The sequence below is a fragment of the Branchiostoma lanceolatum genome, chromosome 10 (assembly GCF_035083965.1).
Source record: "Branchiostoma lanceolatum isolate klBraLanc5 chromosome 10, klBraLanc5.hap2, whole genome shotgun sequence".
Taxonomy (NCBI): domain Eukaryota; kingdom Metazoa; phylum Chordata; class Leptocardii; order Amphioxiformes; family Branchiostomatidae; genus Branchiostoma; species Branchiostoma lanceolatum.
The window spans coordinates 5532210-5554548 of NC_089731.1; the positions used below are offsets into that span (position 1 = coordinate 5532210).

Below are 22339 nucleotides of genomic sequence, written 5' to 3' on the forward strand. Positions count from 1 at the left end.
TCACTGCTGATGTCCCGTCCCCTTCGAAATTTGATTCTGATGATACAGTTTACAACTGGCAGAAGACAACGTGTCAGCTTGCTAGGGGCTGTACTACACTACTCATATCACCTGCATATCAAATTACACGTTTGCACTTTGCCGGGCGAAATCAAATTCGTTTGGTGTTAGGCACCATGACTTATGAGTCATCTATCTTACAGATCTGATTGAATGTCTATTCAGTTAATACTAGGGAGGCCTGGATGTTGGCAAATACATTTACATAATTATGATCTTTTTGTGTCAATCAAAAGTAGCAAAGATAAAAAGACAGTTGTACCTACACACAATGGCATATACTGTAAATGCAGAAATTTTTGCGGGGACTTTTGCAGTAGGGAGAAAATGGAGTGTTCTCTGTGGTTTTGAGTTTGCGTTGGAAACAAAAGTAGCGCTACAGTCACACAATGGAGCGGCTCTTCGCAGTGAAAACTGCGAACAAAAAACCACCGCTAACATGTCTGCATTTACAGTATTTTCCTTGAATGGAATGTGTATAAGGATGGTCAGTTTTGGTTACACTGCCATGTTCGAAAGTTAACTTGTCACACATTTTTAAGGAACTGATCATAAGAAATTTTCAAAATGTAGCCATGCCATAATTTTTTTAACTTTGACAGTTGCATCATATTTGATAAATGAAATAAATATAAATGAGGCAAACACGTGGGTGTACATTCAATCAATGACGCATGAGGAAATTTACTGACGCACATACAACTGTATTGGTTATCAACTTGAAAATGACAAACACCAATTTTCAGCAACGTGATTACCAATTGCATCATACTTATACATAGTTATGTCTATTCTACAGACAGATGTTAAAATGCATTAAGAAATGCAGTGAGACACACATCACTTCTCACGATGGCACAAAGCAAGACACAGGTTTTGTTACTGCTCGCCTCCAGTCATCTACTTCTTGTGCCAGTAGCAGTTGCAAGGTGCCCAGAAAGCTGCAGTCCCAACAGACCAATACACAATGTACGTCGTTTCTCCAAACTTCAGACAAGTGTTCGCTGTACCTGTCCCCATCCACTTGCAAGGAAGGGTTCCCCCTGCAGCTGGGTTGGACATGCAGGATGTACATACAGCTTCGAAGCATGTCTGGATGCCCTACCAACTGGCTTCTTCAAAGAAACTTGAATAATCTACATCAGCCATCTCCGTTCCTCCATGCCCCTGCCGAGGTCTTTCCCAAACATCTCCAGGCTTCACCATCTGTTGATCCAAAAGTCAAACGTTTCCACGATCCAGCCTGGGGCTTTCCAAGGTCTATCGGCACTGACAATGCTCCATCTGAGTGACAACCGAATCTCCAGTCTAGGTAATGGCGCGGTCACATTCTTTGTAGGCTGATGCACAATTTTTATGTAGAATTTTCATTAGCGGGCTGTGACAAAACCAACCGCCATCAAGCAGCTAAGACAGCCCTTAGGGATGTGATAGATTCAATTCCAGGTAATCAATTCATCAAGAACAAAACAAAAAGAATATCTAAATAATCTACACGAATGACATTGTCAAAATGCAATGATGTTTATATGCATTTTTTCCTGTTTGTTACCGTTTTGTGCTGGTTTTCATTGATAAATCCTTTCTCCTTTTATCTTCAGATTCTGATGTTTTCCTCGGGCTCAAAAGCCTAACACACTTGTTCCTCCAGAAGAATGTGATCTCAGTCATATCAAAGCACTCCTTCCGTGGCCTGCCTCGCCTGAAAATACTGCGCTTGTTCACCAACCAACTGACTTCTGTGCCAGTTGATGCACTTCTGCTGCCTACAGCATTATTGTTTGCAGACCTACAAATGAATCTCATTACTCTAATCAAAACCAATGTCATGAAACTTGCAGAAAACCCGTATTTTCGTCTACAGTTGGCAGGAAACAAGCTGAAATGTGACAAGAACCTAGTGTGGTTCATCTGTAACCTACCGCACCTGAAGCTCATCTCTGATTACTTCCTTCTGAGTTGTGCATCACCTGCTGAAGTCAAAGGAAATGCTCTGTCCTGCATTAGAAAGGACATCTGCCACACCAATCCAGACAGGCCACAAGAGGTAATTGAGTTCATGGGACATGATGAAATGTCTATCACAGCAGCTGCTGTAAAGAAGAACGCCACATTTCCTGAAATGAACTCCACCTATCTGTCCAACCACAACAATCCAACTGAGGACTACACAGAGTTGTCATCCACAAATGACATGCCACTCTCACAGCACACAACAGTGATGGACCACGTCATCATTCTTGTTGAGGGAGACAAAATTGCCCACAAGAATGACAACAGCACCTATGTATTGGCCATGATCAGTGCTGTTGTTGTGCCCCTCCTCCTTGTGTTGGCATCAGTAGGCGCCATCTTTATCTACAAAGGCTGGAGTGGCGCAAGTTTGGCCAATCATGACCAACCAACTGAAACAGATGAAGAAACTACTGTAACATCTTCTGAAATAGAAGGAAGCCAGAAAATCGAGCTGTACGCAATGGCATACTCCAACTCCGCTGAAGTGCAAGCAACAGACAGACAAGCCAACCCTGACCAAAGCCAGACATCAGGTCCTGGAGACAATGACACCATTCATGTAAAGCCTGAGAGTAAGGACAGCACATCTCATGTCCTGTGCAACCCAGCTCATGGACAGCCTGAGAGTAAGGACAGCACATCTCATGTCCTGTACAATTCAGCTCATGGACAGCCTGAGTGTAAAACAAGCAAAAGTTCAGCGCTGTCTGGAGAAGACCTGATAGACACTGCACTTCCCGATTGGCAGCTGAAGACCCTGTGAGGCCTGAATCACTGAAAAAAGCCATATTTGCGAACTTGGCCAACTAGTTGAAAATAATTGTCTAAAAATACAAGAATTAGTCATCATTCAATCACTTGAAGGTCTGATGTCATGGTCTTAGAAAATTCAAGGAAAAATAGTATCTTGAAACTACAATATAATAGACTTTTGGATGCAGCATAGTAGTATTTGTGATTTGGACTAAGAAAAACAAGCAGAAATTCATGCTAATCAAAAGAACTTGATAGAAAATTTGGATGGTTAGGAAGTTTGACATTGCAGAGACCCAGGCAAATTCAATGTATTTTCAGTAATCCATGTAAAGTACTCATATTTGCAACTTATTCTATTGAGAATGCACACTGTAAAGTAACATGTCAAATGTAGCATATAGCTGTATTATCTGCTGAAAAGGAATGACTTCTGAATTTGAATGTGTTAGGAGAAACTTCAATCTATGCAGCAACATCTGCAACAATCTTTTTAAAAACTCATGCCCAAGGGCTAATTGCAACACAACAAACAGATGCACTAACACATGAAAAATTAATGTAGAACAACATCAAGACTATAGAACTACTGTATCAGATGTTTCTATGTACTTTACTGGGGAGGGGTCTGACTAATCTTCTTTGAAGGCAGTGGCTAATGAATAGTCCTACATTTTCAAAGATATGAGGTTTTGGGATTTTAATAGAAATGTGGTTTGAATATGTCTGTTGAAAATATATGACAATGTCTAGACTATAGAACTACTGTATCAGATGTACATTACTGGGGGGGGGGGGGGGTCTGACGTCTTCTTTCGAGGCAGTGGCTAGTCCCACATTTTCAATGATATGAGGGTTTGTAGGAAAAAACAATGTAGCAAATAATCACTGTACTTGAGTAGAGGCCTAGACTTGGAAGCATCTTCATGATATAGATGTGCAAATAACTATAGTCTTTAGAGAATATATCCAGTACTTTTGCTTGATTTTTGTTGTAACAGTTGTATATAACGTGTTTAAAGTTCAGACTAGTTTTCAAAGTCTATGTTATGATATATGATAAATATATACAATATTATATGATATATAATATAACGTATATCTTTATTTTCTATATGTGGCAACTAAAGAAATAAAACTCATTAGGAGGAATCCGCTGACACGTATGTTTTGTTGAATTAGAGCATTTTCTGTCTACAATAATAGTACACTGTACATGAATGTGATGGAATTCTAGGTCAACACGGCTGCTAGTTCACTGGGTCACCCACACTGAACCACTAATCCAACCAATTATCTAAAGTAGGAGACGAGTATACAGTAGACGGTAGACAGCAACAAAATTGATGGCAGTAAGCAATTTGACCCCTTTCCATCCTCTGCATGCTCAAGCCAAAGGAACAAAATATTTTGCAGACTGTCTATACCAATATGGGAGAAGAAAATAGGTTGTAAATTCATCATGTGATAAGTTAGTGTTAACCCTCAAAGAGCTAAGAATATTTGAATATGCTATTCTGCTGGGCATAGCATTTCAAGGGTTAAAGATCCACTACAACTTATAGGGTAAAACATTTGTGCCAACAACTATCATTCATGGCAATCTATTTCAAATTTGCTAGTTCAGGGAATTGTCACTTAGGGGAATTGTAGATACATGTAACCTACCTGCCATGACATAAGCAATTCCTGTGCACGCCTGCACAGGTAAGGCAATTAACCTGGGGATAAACAGACTCACTTGTCTGTTCAACAGGTGAGTTTACTTTACACATGGGTTAATGGATTTGCCAAAGTATCAGTGCAGGAAATGCTTAACATGTTCTCACCAAGGGTATATTTGCCTCCTTTTACTTTGTTAGTACACATTTCATATACCGGTACTTCTCCTACATATATGTACTAGTGACATAAATAATATTTTCTGCAATAATCATATTCATGTATTTCAATCTACCAAAAATGTTTGCATCCATTCCAAATAAACAAGTAATATCTAAATTAAGAGTTGAAAAGTCCCCTGTAACAACATGGTAACTGGGATCATTTCAACTTGAGAAGGATCAGAAGACTGACCGCAAGCTTGTTGGTAAGCACTAGTCTTTACTTTGTGCACTTTGATTAGCATAAAAAAGGTAAAGCATAGCATATGAAAATAGCATATGAAAATCTTAAGAATATCACAGTTAAAAATTTCAGTTGAATACACTAAGAACATGTAGGTTTCTTGACTCATTTTTACTTTACATTTAACATTCCCAAGAACCAACGAATAAACTGGGGTGGCCTACACACAAGACATCACGGCTATCTCTCTTTAAATCTCACCAGAGTGTTGACCTTTCGCACACATCCATCCTTATCTATCACATATATTATACTTATGCCTATATGGGGAATAAAAAGACAACATAAATTTGGTATGGATCAGAAATATGACCGGGACATAACCTGCCTTATGGTACTTGAGCCTCTAGGTATGATTTTAGTACCCATATTTGGTCATCTGTTTGTTGCCCTGATTGGTTGGTAATGGAGCCATCATTGGCCAATCATCTGATAAGCAGTCCCAATGACCCGAGAAATAGATGGTCTTCTTTATGGTGCATGATGGGAGAGATGGATAACCATGCCGACCGGGGTAATCTTGGAGATCCACCAATCAGACTGACCCTGACATAAACCATTACTGCACATCTCCCAAGGATTCTACAATCTATAGTACCAAATTGAATCGATATTGAATGTGTATGACTGTTAAGATCAATGAGTATATATTCATACATACATACATACATATATATATACACAATATCTCTCTGTTCTTCATATAGGTAATGTTATCAAAATTAACAAGGTCACATACCAGGGGGCCCAAAATCGACCTTGAATTTCGGCTTCACAACACCTGTCCACATACCAAATATCATCGTAATCCATCAAGAGGCTCTTGAGTTATGCTGACTACAGTAGTCCGGAACACACAAACAGACAGACAAACAGACAAACAAACAGACACACCCAAAACAATATCTCCATTTTTCATGGAGATAAAAATCCTTGAATGGGGGCCTTTATGACTATTTCTCTAATTTAATCGGTCACTTTAATTTCAAGCAATTTGTAGCCGGACCTCTCAACATTGAGGGCAATCGGTACATTTTTGGTAATTTAAGCGCCTCAATCTAGAGTAAAGAGGAGCCTCCCTACTTGAATTCAGCACATTATGTACAATGTAGCTGGTGGCTTCCTGAATTTAGTGTAAAATGTTGTCTCGGCCCCTGTGCAGGTCTCTCTTTCAGTTTATCATTTTTCCCCATATAAAAATATCCCATTTATGCATACTGAGTGACAAACATACAATGTCATCTATAATACTATACCCCAGAATCAACGACTTTAATTCTTTTTACAATAAACAACCAACAAATAAACTCAGGAATCATGAAAGCATAACTGCCTTTACATGGATGTAAAAACATGTCATCTTGGTGTGGCCTATAACTCCAGCTCCGAGTGGTTCATGAGAATGGCACCCACGTTTTGACACACTGTCGTATTGATTACAGACCTCATAAGTCACCCCCTCTACATCTCCAGCCAGCAGCAGGAATTTCCATATCACAGGATTGAATTTCAAGTTCAAAGTCAGCAGCTGTGTTCTTCCTTTCGCTCCCGTCCGCCTCCATACAAGGGATTACCTTTGCACTTTCTCAATGTCAAGTTTAGAGATAGGGGCAGAAGTGAAGAAATGGAGCAAGGAGGAAGTGAATTAGATACGGGCCTGGAATCCTGGTCTAATTAAAAACGTGGAGAGTTGGAATCCAATTGTAGCTTATGATAGGGTGGTATGCACTTCCTGAATTTTGTAAGGCAATTCGTTAGCAGCTTCATTTCAAGCAGTTTCACTTCTACCTCAGAATCTATACTTAGAAGATGACAACATTTAGCCTCCTACATTGTTACAATAGCATCTGAGTCTCTTTCGCCCTCTGTTGCTATCTGAAGAGAGGATGAAAGTGACTATGCAGCTATAATAAGTTTGGATAGTAATTTACCAGCCTAGAGAAGATGGGGTTTGTGAAGGATTGTCAATACCCCTATTAGTAAGCGTTGTCAGGTTTGCCTAATCTGCTTCATCACACAGTAGAGATGTGTGCCAGAAATATGATTAAAGAAAATGAAAAAGTTGAGACAGACTCCTGCTGAAATATCCAGTAAGTTTCAAAGTCTGGACAGAGGTTTGGGGCTGAGCCCACAGTCTTGTCAGCTGTCCATTTTCTTCAAGGCCATCTGGATTAACTCAATCCTTGGCATAAATAGTACATGACTTGCACTTTACTACTGTAAATTCATTTATTTTCCCGAGGACCTAATTTTTCAGCAGTAGGGGAAAAGACGTTTTTGCGGTGTTTTAAGTTCGCGGTTTAAACAATTTTATAGTGTAGTAATAGAACAGAACCACACATTTGCAGTGTCATGATTTTACATTGGAGAGGCTACCGCGAAAAACGCAAGAATACAACAACCGCAAACATTTCAAGACTTCCACTGTAAGTTACAGTATAATGAGAAGAAATCCTTCCACATCTTACAGTGTAAACCTGCTCTGGAGGCCCAGATGGACCCTGAAACACTTGCAGTGAGCCAATTATACTTGTGTATTCGAAGATGCCACTTTGATTGGCAGTTCATTTGACCTTCAACCCAGTTGCTGGGCAACTGACATGATCTCGGCTCATCCAGTTTTGTATACAACAGGAGCCCTGCGAGCTTTCTGATCCCCAGTAATGCACTTACACAGCTTTTCCCTTTCTGTTTTGGAGAGGGTGAGAGCCTTTGTAATCTAACTGGGTAAAGCCTAGATCCACTCAACAGCCTTTCTGAAGGATGTTTATCTTTTCCGCTGGCTGAAATTGAATGAAGTCCGAACCACCCTGTCATTAGGGACCTGCAGGCTTATCCACAAAGTGTGAAGAACGTAATTACTGGGCAACGTTTTGACGCGTTTCGGGCAAAACGACTTTGCGAGTCGCACAAAAGGCCTGCAAATTGGATAAAGAAGATGTACAGGACAGCGGCGGCGGAAGCACTTTTGACTTCGCTGTTGATCCTCCCGTATCCATCATATTCATTCCCCCAACAAGATTACGATATGGCGGTAACACGTTTTACGAAAACTGGGACGATTGATAGACTTGGCTCCGCACGTTCGGAACCGTATCATATTCCAGTCAAGGCCAGGTCAGCAGGGTAATTTCATGAGGCGATAAACCTAATGACTCTTCAGTGGATTTGATAACGGCTATCAAACTTTCTAACTTTTTATGGCTCTTTTTATGTGTAGCCTGTTTGATTAATAATTCAATCACTGTCAATATCAGCATGTGAAGGCTTGTAGATTAAACGACATGAATATCTATCACCATCAAGAACATGAAGTTATTCTAGACACGAAAAACTAGGGTAAACAGCTCTAATTCTAGGGGCCTCTTATACTGGATTCGGAACCTCTATCATATACATGTATCATGTTAATACTGTAATTCTTGTTTCTTTCACAGTGACTGTAACTTGATGTTTACTGTTTTCACGTTCACTTCTGTACCATGAACTTATCATCTCCATGAAAAACCTGCCTTAATTATTTATGATTCCTTCACACATCTGTTCTGTAAATCACTTGCTGCCACAGTGAAGTTAAAGTTCAGTGAAAATGTCCACTTTCCTTATAGTGTGAAATTTTGCTACTGTGAAGATGATGTGAATTACAGTAAGTACAAATGTAGCTCATGTTTTTATATTTCGCCCTGCAGAGGTTACTATGTACCTCTCTTTGCTATGCTACACAGTCAAATCTAATTTGTTCCATCTCAGATTTTTTTTTAAACATTACCAACAAAACTGCATGGAAGGTAATAAACATGGAAACAGAGTCTGTACCTTGTAAAGTTGTACAATACATTTTCTGTGCCAGTAAACATAGCCATGTTGAAGATTTCTCCCAGCCCTCTGTAGACATGCTGCCCTCTTGTTAAATCTTTTTAAAAAAAGGTCCAAGAACCAAGGAATTGAATCAGTTTGGCTTTACCTCATCTTACCTTTTTTTGTTTGTTAACGTTCAAGAACATCAAGTGAGTGTGATCTCCTCATACTGCACTAAGAGCTGGACTGATAGCATCAACATGCACATTGTAGGCGAGGGAGGAGGATACTAATTCTATGGCTCAAAGACTTCTCTAAGTTGGGGGTAAAGGGTTCATGTACTACTTAAATGTATGCTGGGCTTCCTTATGCTCATAGACATGAGGTACATACATGAAGCTACATACTTCAAGTTCATCAAACCATTTTGTTTGGGTCAAAGCCTTGCTGACATTGCTGATGAACCTTAAACTAGATTTTGGAAAAATTACAGTCTTTAGTAGAAGGTTTTTTAAAGTCTAACTAACTGTTTATGTGACTGCATGCCTTACTTTGAACATCAGAAACTTGTGTAAATGAATATTCCATTCCCTTATTTGTGTGTTAGCTTTCAAGTTTTCTTTATCCTTCTTTCCTGCATTCTTCCCTTCACTCATTTAATCTTGCAGGTTAGCACACTTTCTCACTCTTGAGAATGGGAGCTACAGTAACTACATTACACTACTCTACTCAGCCCTACACACACATACACATTTAACATGTACGTCATGTACCTGCCAACCTTTCTGCCCTATTGCACACCCCAATAACCCGACACATAAACCCAACACCTTACACGTTATATCACTACCCCTTCTGGAGCACTTGAGCCACTATCAGGCCATGAATTACACTCCGCAATCCACCTTCACATCCTTAAAGTACAGTCCAAGGAGTTTGAGATCCTTCGAAGGCGTGTAAAACTGCTTGAGCCGCTGTGCTGAGTTATTGGAGCAGAACCACCACAACCGCGCCACTGTGTCTGATAAAAGCTTTGCTCTCAGTCATGCATATCCCACTCGATTGCCGTTGGCTTGTACATGCAACTAAACTGCCAGAGTAGATTGAAAACCAAGTCTTATATATGCATGTATTGCAGCTATATATTTCTATATGGTCCATGAGTGCTTGGAAATAGGTTATGCCTCCCTGTCGTAAAACTTACTACAGTACTGTACTTTATATCTCCTAAGAATTAAGGTCCTGCATGTCTGTATTTTCTTTTTGGAGGTCCATTTATAAAAAGGAAAGCAGTCGTCATCAGGATGAAAGTAACCAAATTTTTCTCTGAAAACCTACGTATTACAACTGTGGGCTCCCTTAATAAATCAAATAACACTTGGCTTTTTTTACATTCTCTCTTTGGAGGACCTTTGATAAAACTGTAAAGCAGTCATCCTCAGGATGATGTGAACAAATTCTCAGCTGAAAACCTTGCAATCATTCATGTAATACTGTATTACCAAAACTGTTTCCACCCTCAATACTGAAATCCAGCTTACATCGATCCTTACATCCCAAAGTTAATAAAAGTTTCCTTTGCAAATTCTTTCTCCGTGTTACTTAAAGACTCCCTAACACAAATTAATACCATCAGCGCAGCTGCAGTCGAGATAAATGTTTGACACGAGTCCCATCGCACCACGGAGAACTCACTAGTCTGCTTTTAAGCCTTCCCCATGGAACTCCAAGTGTCAGTGTCTTGCTGACAGCTGAGCTTGTGTTAATGGATGTTATATTAAAGATGGAGTCCCTGAGGCTGTAGTTGCTTCAGCTATTGGAGGAAGTTTCAGGACTATAGTGAAGTCAATACAAAGGGCGGACATGTTGAAGACTACAAACCCACGTTATACTGTAAATGCATTTAAGTTTGTGTGGTTTTAATTTCGCAGTAGGTAGAAAATGGAGCGCTCATGATTGTTTTAAGTGTGCATTCGAGACAATAGTAGAAAAGGAGGTAGGGGAAAAAAATTGTGGTGGTTTTAAGTTCACGGCGAAGAGCTTACCGCGAAAACCGCAAAAACAAAACCACCGCAAACATTTCTGCATTTACAGTATGTGACCTAGAGTTCTTTGTATCTTCCTTTGAGGCTGTGGGCTATTGTTAATGGATGCCATATTGAAGATACCGGTAGTGTCCCAAAGGCTGTCAACAGTTCCATCAACTACAGAGGTCCAGAACTTCCAGCACTGAAGTGAACTCAGCACAGAGGGTAAAACACTCTCTGACTGATGCCCTTGATGTCCCCACTAGAAAATAACAACTTTGGTCAACCATTGACATAACTGATTGATTGATTGATTGATTGATTGATTGATGACTTTTATTTGATGATGTACAAATGTAGGTTAGTCATTTCTTTTACGGACAGGGCAGAAAACAGAAGCTTGGCCACAGGGGTCCTCAAACCCTCAAAATGACACTGATTTTGGAATAATGGAAATCATCGTCATGGTGGTTTTATGTTGGTGACTCAGTCATCACGCAGTTAACACTTACTACACAATTGCTTCAACTGCGAAGTTAAAACACAGCGAATGCCTGCTTTCTCAGCCTATTGTGGAATCAAGTCCCCACAAATTAACAGTGAATGGGGATTTGAAGGAGATAATTCACATAATACCCATAAACATGCACAACATGTAATACAGTTTTCTTCAACCACTCACAAGTACATTAACTTCAAATTTGATTTTAATAACAAGAGAAGCAAATTGACCAGAAGGCTGTGAATTACTTGAGGTTGAAAGGTCAAATAGCAGAAACAAGCGTGCTTCCTCAGACCTGAGTAGATCGATACTGAAAACTCCTCTGTTGATGAAAGTCCCAATAAATGTATTGAGCACTGGAGGCACTTACAGGCAACGTTCATTGATGTCTATTGACTGCTGAAAAGCATGTATTGAAGACATGGATCTAAATCTCTACTGTATATTAAGCGGTAAACTATCAAAAGTTGGTGTTTAAAGGAACAGTGTTTACCTAGAACATATACAATACAAAAATCAGAACAATTTTGCTGGCTTGTATGAAACAACATTCAGTTGAAAAGTTTTCCTGCAGACACAAAGCAGACTTGTATAATGGCTTAAGACACCTTCAAATTAGATAGAAATTGACCTGGGTGTTAATGCTATGTTGACAGGACATTTCCTTGATTGCTGTCCCCCTGACCTCTTGGTTCTTATACGGTCCAGATACCAGTCTTGTAGGTCAATCGATAAGGCAATGAAACCTGTCCCGCTCAGTCAGTGTCACCCATCCAGCTTGGGACAGGGTAGCCTCCATATCAAGCACCTATCTTCCTAATTTTTTACGACAAACCAGGTCAAACTGTTGAGTGATCTCTTGGAACTTTTATCTTCTCGCTGTGATGAAGAAAATTCATTTTAATCAGCTCCACTTCCGCTGTGCGTATCTCATCTGACACCCCAGTAAAAATAAGCTGACCTTTGTGACACTAATTGTTTAATCAGGCTGTTATCACTCACACAGTGATTTATGGGGGAACGGTAATGGTTAAAGAGTTGCTAAGACCCCATTTGTTTTAATGGCATGCTTCATTATCTTTACTAATGTGTGACTGGCATGTTTGGCGATGAAGAAGCTAATGCATCTTAAATGCATTGTCTCACACAATTAACAAAAAAGGTTTGAACCTAAATCTGAATTGCATAACTTGTAAACTTTCACAGTGCAAATTACCCAACGGACAGATGTAGTAAGCAATTTGCAATCAAATCTCAATAAACCAAATAAAGTGTTGCATACAATGTACATGTCAGATTGTCTGTAACTTTGTACTGTAATGGTTAAGCAGGGATTTGAAGCTCCTACTTTAACTTGAGAGAGGGTTGTCAGAATCAATACTTTGATTTAAAAGAATCTTTAACCTTCTATTCACTGAAGTAGCCTTTTTGAAGCAAATTCGTATTGGCTTCGAGGTTAAGCAGCAGGGAGAAGGTTAAAAATGATGTGGAGCAAATGTCGTTATCTGTTACTAGCGACTTCATGTTTGCAGGTATGCAAACTAAGTAATTCAATTTAAAGCAACCAGCTGCCACTGTTTGCCTATGAAACTGACATCTTGTGTTATCAAGGACTGATATATTGGCATTTTGACAGAAAAAGTGTAGGATATTGGAGTTTTCTTTTTTACACAACTAGTAATGTCTTGCTCCAATATCCTACATGTACATGTGTATGTTCAACCAATGAAATTATTTTCAGAAAAAAAAGGGTAGTCTGTTGTACTCACGAGCGACGTTGGTCTTGAGCGTGATGGACTCGAAGCGATCCTTCACCCTGCTGGTACTGGACACCCCGTTCTCCGCGTGAACCTCAAAGCGATACTTGGTGTACGCCATCAGGCCTTCGATTGTCACCATTGTGTTGTTCAGTCCCACCTGTAAACAAACAATTAATATCTTTATCAGGTTGTCCCTATGTCTGTAGTAATAACACCCTAGCACAGTGCCCTGTGTTTGTCCTTAGTGCTGAAAAGTATGCTGATGGCTATCAGTTTAAAATGGGTGATGAACAACACCCACCATACATCCAAAGTTTGCATACAGTCAAACCTGGATTCAGCAACAACTCAAGGGATTGAGGAAAAATTCTCAGGGCAGGATGGGGTTAACTATGTAAAAGCGGACAGGACTGTTTTAATGTGGCTTGTGACTTGAGGTGGTTGCCTGCGTCAGATGGTTGCCCGACCAGGTTTGACTGTCTTTTCAATCCGACACAACTTGACAGAGAGGATGAAAGTCACCAGCTGTCTGTGACATATTTTGTACTACAGTAACTTGAAATCAAATGTATCAAAGTCATGTATCATTGGAAGGCTGTATGGAATGGACTCAGCTACAAGTAGAATAGAATTTAGACCTGTGTCAATCAAAGCTGAATCTATGTCACCTTTGCTGGGCGATACTGGACAGCCCTCCGACACTCCACACACGTGATGTCATGACATCTCCAGCAGACAATCTTGTAGTGAAGGTCATGCCGGCCGCCATTGTCCACCGGGGTTTCCCACTGCAGTTCCACCGTGGTCATGTTGACGGTGGAGATGATGTTCCTTGGTTTAGAGGGTGGAGCTGAGGGGAGAAAAATGTAGGAATAAATCTTATGTTTTATTATCTTACTTTAGTGTAGAGGCATGATAAGAGATAAGTGTTGTTTTAAACACATACAAATGGCAATATTCCAGTTGATGATGAATGTCATCAAAGGAAATGTAAAATTGACAGGAGTCATTGCTTTCAATTACCTTCTGGGCGAAGGTTCAAACCTTGATTCCCCATACATTCAATCATTCTTGACCTCTTATCACCATCTCTCTGACTTTCCTTTTTTAAAACTGCATAGCTCTCGGACTCACAGATTGCAGACTCACAGACTCAAATACAAGTTCAGAAATGCTGAAACAATAGCAGCCCCCCCTTCTGTGGAACCTTGTAGCTATATAATGTACATGTATACTGTAAGCAATCCTGAGCAGATATACATGTAGAAGGGATTTTATGGATCAGTGCCAACACCTCTCTTACATTAAGCAGTCTCGCAGCAACTCGAGGTCAACATTATCCAATTTCCGACTCCAAGGTCACTATTAGTCTTTCAATAAAGGTCACAGCAAACATGGTGGCCTGCTGCCCCTGTTCTACAAAATTGGATTGAACCAGATTGTGCATCACTTTGACCAGCTAGAATTGGCAAAGTGAGTGGAGGATAAAGCATCGTCATGAACCTAAGTGCCTATAAAGAAATGTATGACGGAAGATGTCACTTATTCAATCGCTGTTGGCACAAATCATTTGACCGTGTCAAGGAGGTCTTGCCACAGCAAGCATGCCCCTATTATGAACAAAAAATGTTATAAAATGCCTATTGTAAAATGAGTTGAAGATGTTTCTTGCATGTCCACCAGAATCAGAATTCTCCCTTTGCAACCATGAGGCAAGTAAAATGCTCAATAGTAGCTAAAAAAAATCCCATTGTTGTGTTGTATTTCAAATCATAATTTAACATCATGGATCATATGCAATTTATGAAGTCATAGGTCACACAAATCCAATTTTGGTCAATCAACAGTCTCCGTCCACTGGAATGGGTCCTTAATAGTTGTTTGACCTACAAATATGTATTATCAGTGGAAAGTTTACATCATGATCTGTACTTCACAATAAATCTACCCATTTTACAGCTTCTCCTAAAAAGAAGACCTTGGCTTACAGTAATACAGATTTCTTCCAAAATACCCCTGGAAGCAACTTCTGCACACCTTATTCTCTGAGGCTGATTCTCTTTGAACTGAGGAAATTAAAGATTCGAAGACAAAATGCAGAGCGATCCGGATGCGCATCCATCCCTATCGCCTGCATCTCCCCATTAAAAAGTTCTGATTGGCTTCGGGATTGGGGGGTTAAAGTTCAGGCACAAGTCCTTGAAAGGGAATTAAGAGATTTACTGTACAAGGAAATGAAGCCATGCAAATCCAAAGAAGAGCAGGAACAAATTCAGAGCTCGACTGCCTGCAACCGGTCAGCTGTATCTGCTGCTTCCAATTTTCAAGGGCTGAAGGGTTTGAGTGAGCTCAGTGGAGTTGGTGAGTGAGTGAGTGTAAGAATGAGTGAGAGATTGAGTGAGTGACTGAGTGAGTAAATGAGAGAGAAAGTGACAAATAAATAAGCAACCATATATGTACTTCAAACCATCCTTGTAAAAATGCTATCAACACCTTCAGGCAAGACTTATGCATGTATTGTATGCAATGCCCAAATCTATTCTGGATATCGATTCTACTTAAAGTCCTGCCTTTCATCGTAGGAAAGTTGCTGGGCTGAAGCCAACTTTACACAGTGAATTTTATGTACATTGTACATCATGATTTAATGTTCAAACTAAAGCAGCCTATGACTCTGTAATCAGCAAATAGGTCCATAATGTACAGCAATCAAACTGTGCAGAATGATGCATCAAAGAAACAGTCTTGTCAGAGGACCATTCAGAGAACGACCTTGTTGGTGGATTGGAGAGTATATTGCCTCTGTGATATCCGGACCTATTTTTGAGTATCCGCTATTTCCGCTGATGAAAGACTTTACAGCTAAAGAGCTTTCTCGAGCGAATTCCTTTAAACGTGATTGCACACCAACAGCCTGACAGTACAAAGCAATTTAATGTGAAACATTGCTTTACATGCCTTGCATCATAAGACATCAGCTTGATTAGGATTCCTGTTGCATTTTCAGTCTTACAACTTGTTATACCGACACATACATCAGCGAAGCTCAGCTGTGGGCCTGCATTCCAACAGGTTCATTATGTGTAATATAACTAACAGGTTAATGGCATGTGCCAGGGCCGACCCTCAATCTACTGCAAAATACATATGGATGAACAACCAAGGCTTGTGTATATTTATATTTGCTTCTGAAGAAAAACATGTTGTTCTTCATTCTGTGTTTCACGTTCCTAACATCGAAGCAAATGCAACTATCACTACCAACTGGATTTGGGGTTAAAGAGACGTTTTTGGGGTACTCACCCCAAATGGGTGGGTGAAAAGTCAGTCACTTAACCTTTTTACTCATTGGTCCAGGTGAAATTAGGCGAGGACCCCAATAATGTCTGTTTAACCCTACATCCAGTTGGTAAAAATCATTAAATGGAACCTGTGAAAAATCTGGGGAAAGCAAAGAAGACTTGCAGCTTGGTATGAATTCACTAGAGGGCAGGGGGAAGTTTTAGAACTGTACAGGATCAAGTACAACTGTACATTGTAGGTCAAATCTCAAGCTACCCTAAGTAATAATTGAATACAATCTCCATCTTCAACTTAACTCTCAAACTGGCACATGTAAGGTAGAGTATTAGTAGAATAGGTCACAAGGGGTGAAGCGCAAACTGTAGTGTGTTGGAACAACAAGACTATATAGATTGCACAGATTCGCAGTGCTAAACAGTTTACCACGTTTAACCCATATAACTGTGAGTAGATTTACGCCGTCCTAGCAGCCCACTTGGACTGTAAAGGGAGGTGGAGTCGGCAGATTTATGAAAAGTTTTACGTCCCCCAATCTGGCCGGGTAATCACTGCGCGCAGTAAAGCACCAATCCCTGCGCTCCATCAGAACTCAGGCTGGCGGGGGATCAGAGTATGATCAGGTTTCATTGTCAGTGGGGTGGAATACAGATAACCTCAGTTGGGCATAAGCAAGTCTATAACCTTGTTCTTGAACGTTTGGACACAAAATTTCGTGCAGAATGGTACCTTATATATTGTGGTTAATTGCTTATTGGGAAAATACTGCTGTGTCTTTCATAAATTCAGAGTTATATGAAATAGGTCCAATTCAATTTCATTCATCAAATCTATTCCAGATTTTGGGACATTTTGCTCTTGTAATGCGTTAAGTTTTTGATTTATAAGATATGATGATGAAATTTTGAGGTGACAGTTTTACTTGCCAAAACAAGAAAATGGTCAAAAATTCCACAAATGCTTTATATGTTAAGTTTGATTCAGTAGACTGTAACAAGATATCAAAGTTATAAATTACTTAATACAATTGAATTATTTATGTGGGAAGTCCAGCAGAAAATTTCCAATTTACAGTGGCCTTTGATTAATAAGCTAAGCTTTGCTTAATAGCTATTTCAACAGTACTATACACACAATGACAAATGAGATTTTTCTTGCATCAATGCACAATTGTTATCAAGTGATACAGTCCTTTGAAAATCAAATCTATTAAAATCTTAATCACCTTCAACATAAGGCAAAATTAGCATGCATCCAGGCATCAACAAAGGAAAAAAATGCTTTCCTCCCTTAACATCACAGAAGAAGTGATTTTTTTGTCTTCCAAGAAAGAAGACTAGTCAAACCTAACTAGTTAAGATTCAGAGTTAGCATTCAGATTACTAAAATAAAGTAATAGAATAATCATATGTCATATTGTTCTTTATTCTCTTTTTTTGTCCTGTTACTTTTACTATTAGCTTTCTGGCAATAATTTGCAATAAACTTATGATTTCTGATGCATACATAAAGCCCGACTTTTCGTGTCAACTTTCCCAATGCTTATGACTTATGATGTAAGTTGTTAGCTCATTACATACTTATGTATGGAAGACGATACTCCTCAAAGAAAATGTGCCAGACAGCTACCATTCCGCCACACAACGTAGCCAAACAGCTGGAAATAAACCTGTTACCTGGGAGAAAGGAGGAGTGTATCAGACACACAATACGCACTGCCGGGCCCGGCTCCAGCATATTGTACCATCACCAGCAGCCATAAGTCACTTCCTATCTTATCTCCGGCTTCATCAAGCAAGAAAGGCTTGCAGCCATCCGTTCAATTAACCTATTACAGGACTTTACAGGGGAAGCTGATAGTGCGGGGATCGTGACTTTGCATGGGGAGTCGGGATAGGGAGAGATAAGGCAAGGATAATTCAATTATTTGTTTAACGAATTTCCTTCGTCTGTTTTATGGTGCTACCGGTAGTGAAAATTCGTCCACATTTTACCTTTACCTATGTTACAAACAGAAGTTGTGAAATTGCAGTAAGATTTCTATGTCACACTTGAATTGTATTATAACCAGTTACATTTTCCAATTAATCTAGAATTCATTTCCTGTTCTCAACGTGTTGTCAAAAGTGTAAAAGGTTGCTATCTGAAAACAAACAACAACAAAATACTATAAAAAAAAAAGTATAATTATTTCCAATCTTGCTGATACTTGTTAGATGACTGCTGCAACATAAAAGACAGTCAACAAATGCCAAATTCCACTCACTCACTAAATGGTTTATTGTCCATTGTTCCATAAAACGAAACATGAAAAAGATGATAAAATATTTTGCAACCATGAGAGTCTTTATCTGTCACCACAAAATTTTCTATAGCTTTACCTTCGAGTCTTTATCGTTGCTTTGAGATCGTTTATTGGCATACATGTACATTAGAGCCTATCTCAGCAGATATAAAAGCAATAATGGCTCAAATCTAAATCATGAGGATTACTTGGCCTACCCAGTTTATGATTCATGTCATGGTTTGGGCCAGCTTTTGTGCTCATAAGTGCTATGTTATAGGCTGGATATGTGCTTATTATAATAGATCAGCAAATAAGATGTCAGTACATTCAACAATTTACTCCTGGCTTCATCCTGGGACACAACTACATAAATATCCCTTCTATAATCATGCCTAGAAATAACTTACATGTAATTTCCATTCTGTGCTTTTGAAAGGCTAATAACTGTACAGTTCTTTCTTTTCATTTCAAAGCTAAGAGGAACAGTTGTTCTGATTAACCATTTCCCTGCTGCCTAACAAAAAATCACACAGATTCAGTGCCAAACGGTTACCTAGCTACATGTACATGTGTATAGCAGGCTGAAGGTTGAATATAATGCTAACTTCCTACTGCCGGTACCTTTCTCAAAGCAGGTTAGGAAAATGGCCCTGGGATCTAGCCTGGGTGCCAGTCTTTTTAGCTTTACTCCACTCTCTTGGTCGCTTCTGTAGCCAAAAGCCTGGTGCCAGTCTTTTTAGATTTATACTCGGCTCTCTTGTTCAGCTACTGAAGTGACTTAGAGAGCAGAGAAAAACTAAAAAGACTGGCACCTGGGATCCCCACCACACATCAAACTTCAACACACTCATCGTCCACGCTTCACAGCATGCATACAAAGTACATGTACATCATGACAGTAACCATATGAAGATTACTTCTCAACTGCTGCATTTTTGACAATGAAACCATTTATGTTATTTATCTACAGGTTTCAATGCTACTTTAATGAATAATTTTGTGTGTTATGATCAAATAATTTCAGGGAAATTGCTATTCATTGCACTGTGACATTGACTCATCTAAATTCCATTTTCCTGTCATGTTTCTAATAAATTTGCCACATTTCTCTGCATATATTATCAGAATATACATGCTAGACACATTTGCTCCAGCAAGTGAGTAAGTGCTTACATTGCTTTTACGGCTGACATCCTTTCAAAGAAAACACTATGAAAAAATTGAAAACAAGAACAAGATTGTCCTCCATTGTCTAAATTTTGATAATGAAATTTTGTAACAAGTCTAAGAATCAAAGAAACAGATGGTGGTTCAAGGAAAATAACAAGATTTTGATAGGTAGTATTTAGCTGTAATTACCTTCACAAATGTATTTGGTTAAATTGAAGTGACTCAAGAATTATATCATTTGAGGCAATTTACATGGCCATACATTATTTGAATAATCAATCAACTCAAATAATGTAAAAAGGAGCCTCGAAGATGGTGTTGTTTTGTTTGGGGCAATGTCTTAAAAAATGTTGACAATCATTCTTTGCACGTGTCATGTAATAAATCTTGGCCTATAATTCTATTGATCAAAAATCTAATTTCTGACACAGACAAGCATACGTTCCTCCTACAGTGGTTAACCACAAACAAAGAAAAAAAACTGTGCTACCCACTACGCAATAACAAGAGATAACTAAAACCGCACGGAACATTAACAACAAACAAAACTGACGTGATATTTGTTGGACACCCTAGACTGAACACATTCAGAACGGCATGAGAAAGTGGCCGACTTCCTCGCAACAAACGATCCAACGACGTGGCAATTGCTCTGGAAGTCGATATCCCCCGCTACGCTGGGCCATAAAGGAAGCAATACTGGGAACTAATGGCCTGGATCTGGCCTGTAGTTTGAGTCATCTTCTGGGCAATCTTAAAATCAATGTTAGGTCAGCAAGAGGGGAATCGCCTGTTTGGTTGGTTGGTGTGTAGAGAGGAAAGCAGCCACAAGATTGGCAGGATTTTACTCTATGGTCAAAACTGCCCTAGAAGACCACTCGGGATGGCTGAAATCTGGTCTATTTGGACAGTGTGGTCACTATAGACACACAATGGGAAAAAATTTCTAAGAGATCGCCAAAAAGTGGTCACATTGACCAGTTGGTCCATGGTAACTTGTACAGATTTGACTGTACTTGAAGAATGTGTTTTGCATTTCATATTTCAATGTTTGCATGTTAGAAATTTGCCATCAGCTGAGTCAAAACTACATCATCCTCTGGCATTTCTTTCTTTCATAAAAAAGATCCATGATTGTAAGTCTTCAAGTAAATATTAAGAGAAAAGGCTAGGGCAATGATAATACATATCCATGATCATCTGCACTGTGAAAACAAAAGCCCCAAACCAATACTCCCATTCCTGGGGGAGCACACAACAAAGCAGGGGTCAATATACAAGGGAAATTATTGAACACTCTTCTTATAAGGGCCATATCAATGCAATTGCTTGATTCTTGAAACATTCTTGAAACACTCTTGGGGGGGGGGGGCAATGATCTAGACAAGGGCAGTTCTGGTGTATGAATAAAATTTCTAAATATTCATGTAATAAGATGTGCAGAAATGCACAGGAGTACATATTGCTTTTGTCTTAATTTCTTTTATCAGTTACAATCTAGGTAAGAGGGGGATCTGGAAACAAAACAAAAATGCCTTGATTTTCACAGCAAAAAGATCATTACATTAACACTTGTCAATGTTTATCCACTATTGTAGCAACTATAACCATGTGTTTTATGGCAGGGCTTTACCATTGTAACATTATCACCGAATTGTCAACATGATGACTTTAAGCTTGGCCAGTTTCAACTAAGTGAGAACATACTGGCACAAAACGAGAGAAAATAAAATCTTCATTGGGGCGGCCAAGACATGGCACAGCGGGTACTCAGGCCGTTTTATATGCATGGGCATACTCCATGATGGGAAACTACAGTAAAGCACCCCAACAAAACCAACTGCAGAGAGACATAAAACAAAATGCCCCACATGGTGAAAGAACATTCAAGAGTAAAAGGGTCACCATCCAGCTATGTTCCATGGTAGCTTATAAGTAAGAGAGATAGTCTTCTCAGAACCTTACCAGTATCATGAGGAACTCGCACCCAAGGAACCTCTTAAATCAGAGTTTTATCTCAAGAGCCATAAAAGCCGCACGTGCCCAGCACGAGATTGATGAGAGAATTGGTCAGTCTCTTACAAAAGCCCTCTAACCATGGTGAAGTATACTTGCACTTAGACTTAGGCGCTCTCATTTCACTTTAGTTATCTTGAACTTTACTTTGTGGGAAAGAATTTCATTGAACACGGTTGGGAGTCAGCATAATCTGAAAAAACAACAAACTTTCACTACAATCAGCAAGGAAAACTTCAAGTATTAAATAATTGCCCATAACTTGCACAGATACAATGTTCTGAAATTTTTAAAGGGACACCATCTACCATGGATTTCTTCCTGTCCAAGTTTCAGTGCATATGAATGAGTAAAGTTAAAATTCTTGTCACAACAGATAGTGCATAGGGTTGTGCCCATCACTGTTTTAATAGCCCTTGGGCCACACATCTTTGTGCAATCACTACAGCAGGGGGCTGGTCCAGTGGTAGTGGTGTGTGTTCAACTCTCATACTCTTTCCCAAATGCTGAGAGCTAAGCAGAG

The 22339-nt window shown here is 39.4% G+C and overlaps 1 protein-coding gene across 1 annotated transcript in view; it reads right to left on the reverse strand.

The window, feature by feature from the left end:
• The window catches only part of LOC136444125 (ephrin type-B receptor 3-like), a 125211-nt gene that overhangs the window by 22674 nt on the left and 80198 nt on the right, over nt 1-22339 (reverse strand). Inside the window, exons 5-6 of the mRNA XM_066441629.1 lie at nt 13712-13893; nt 13053-13200 (exon numbers count right to left, since the gene is read on the reverse strand). Of these exons, the coding sequence (XP_066297726.1) occupies nt 13053-13200; nt 13712-13893 (330 nt within the window). The remainder of the gene's footprint in view (nt 1-13052; nt 13201-13711; nt 13894-22339) is intronic.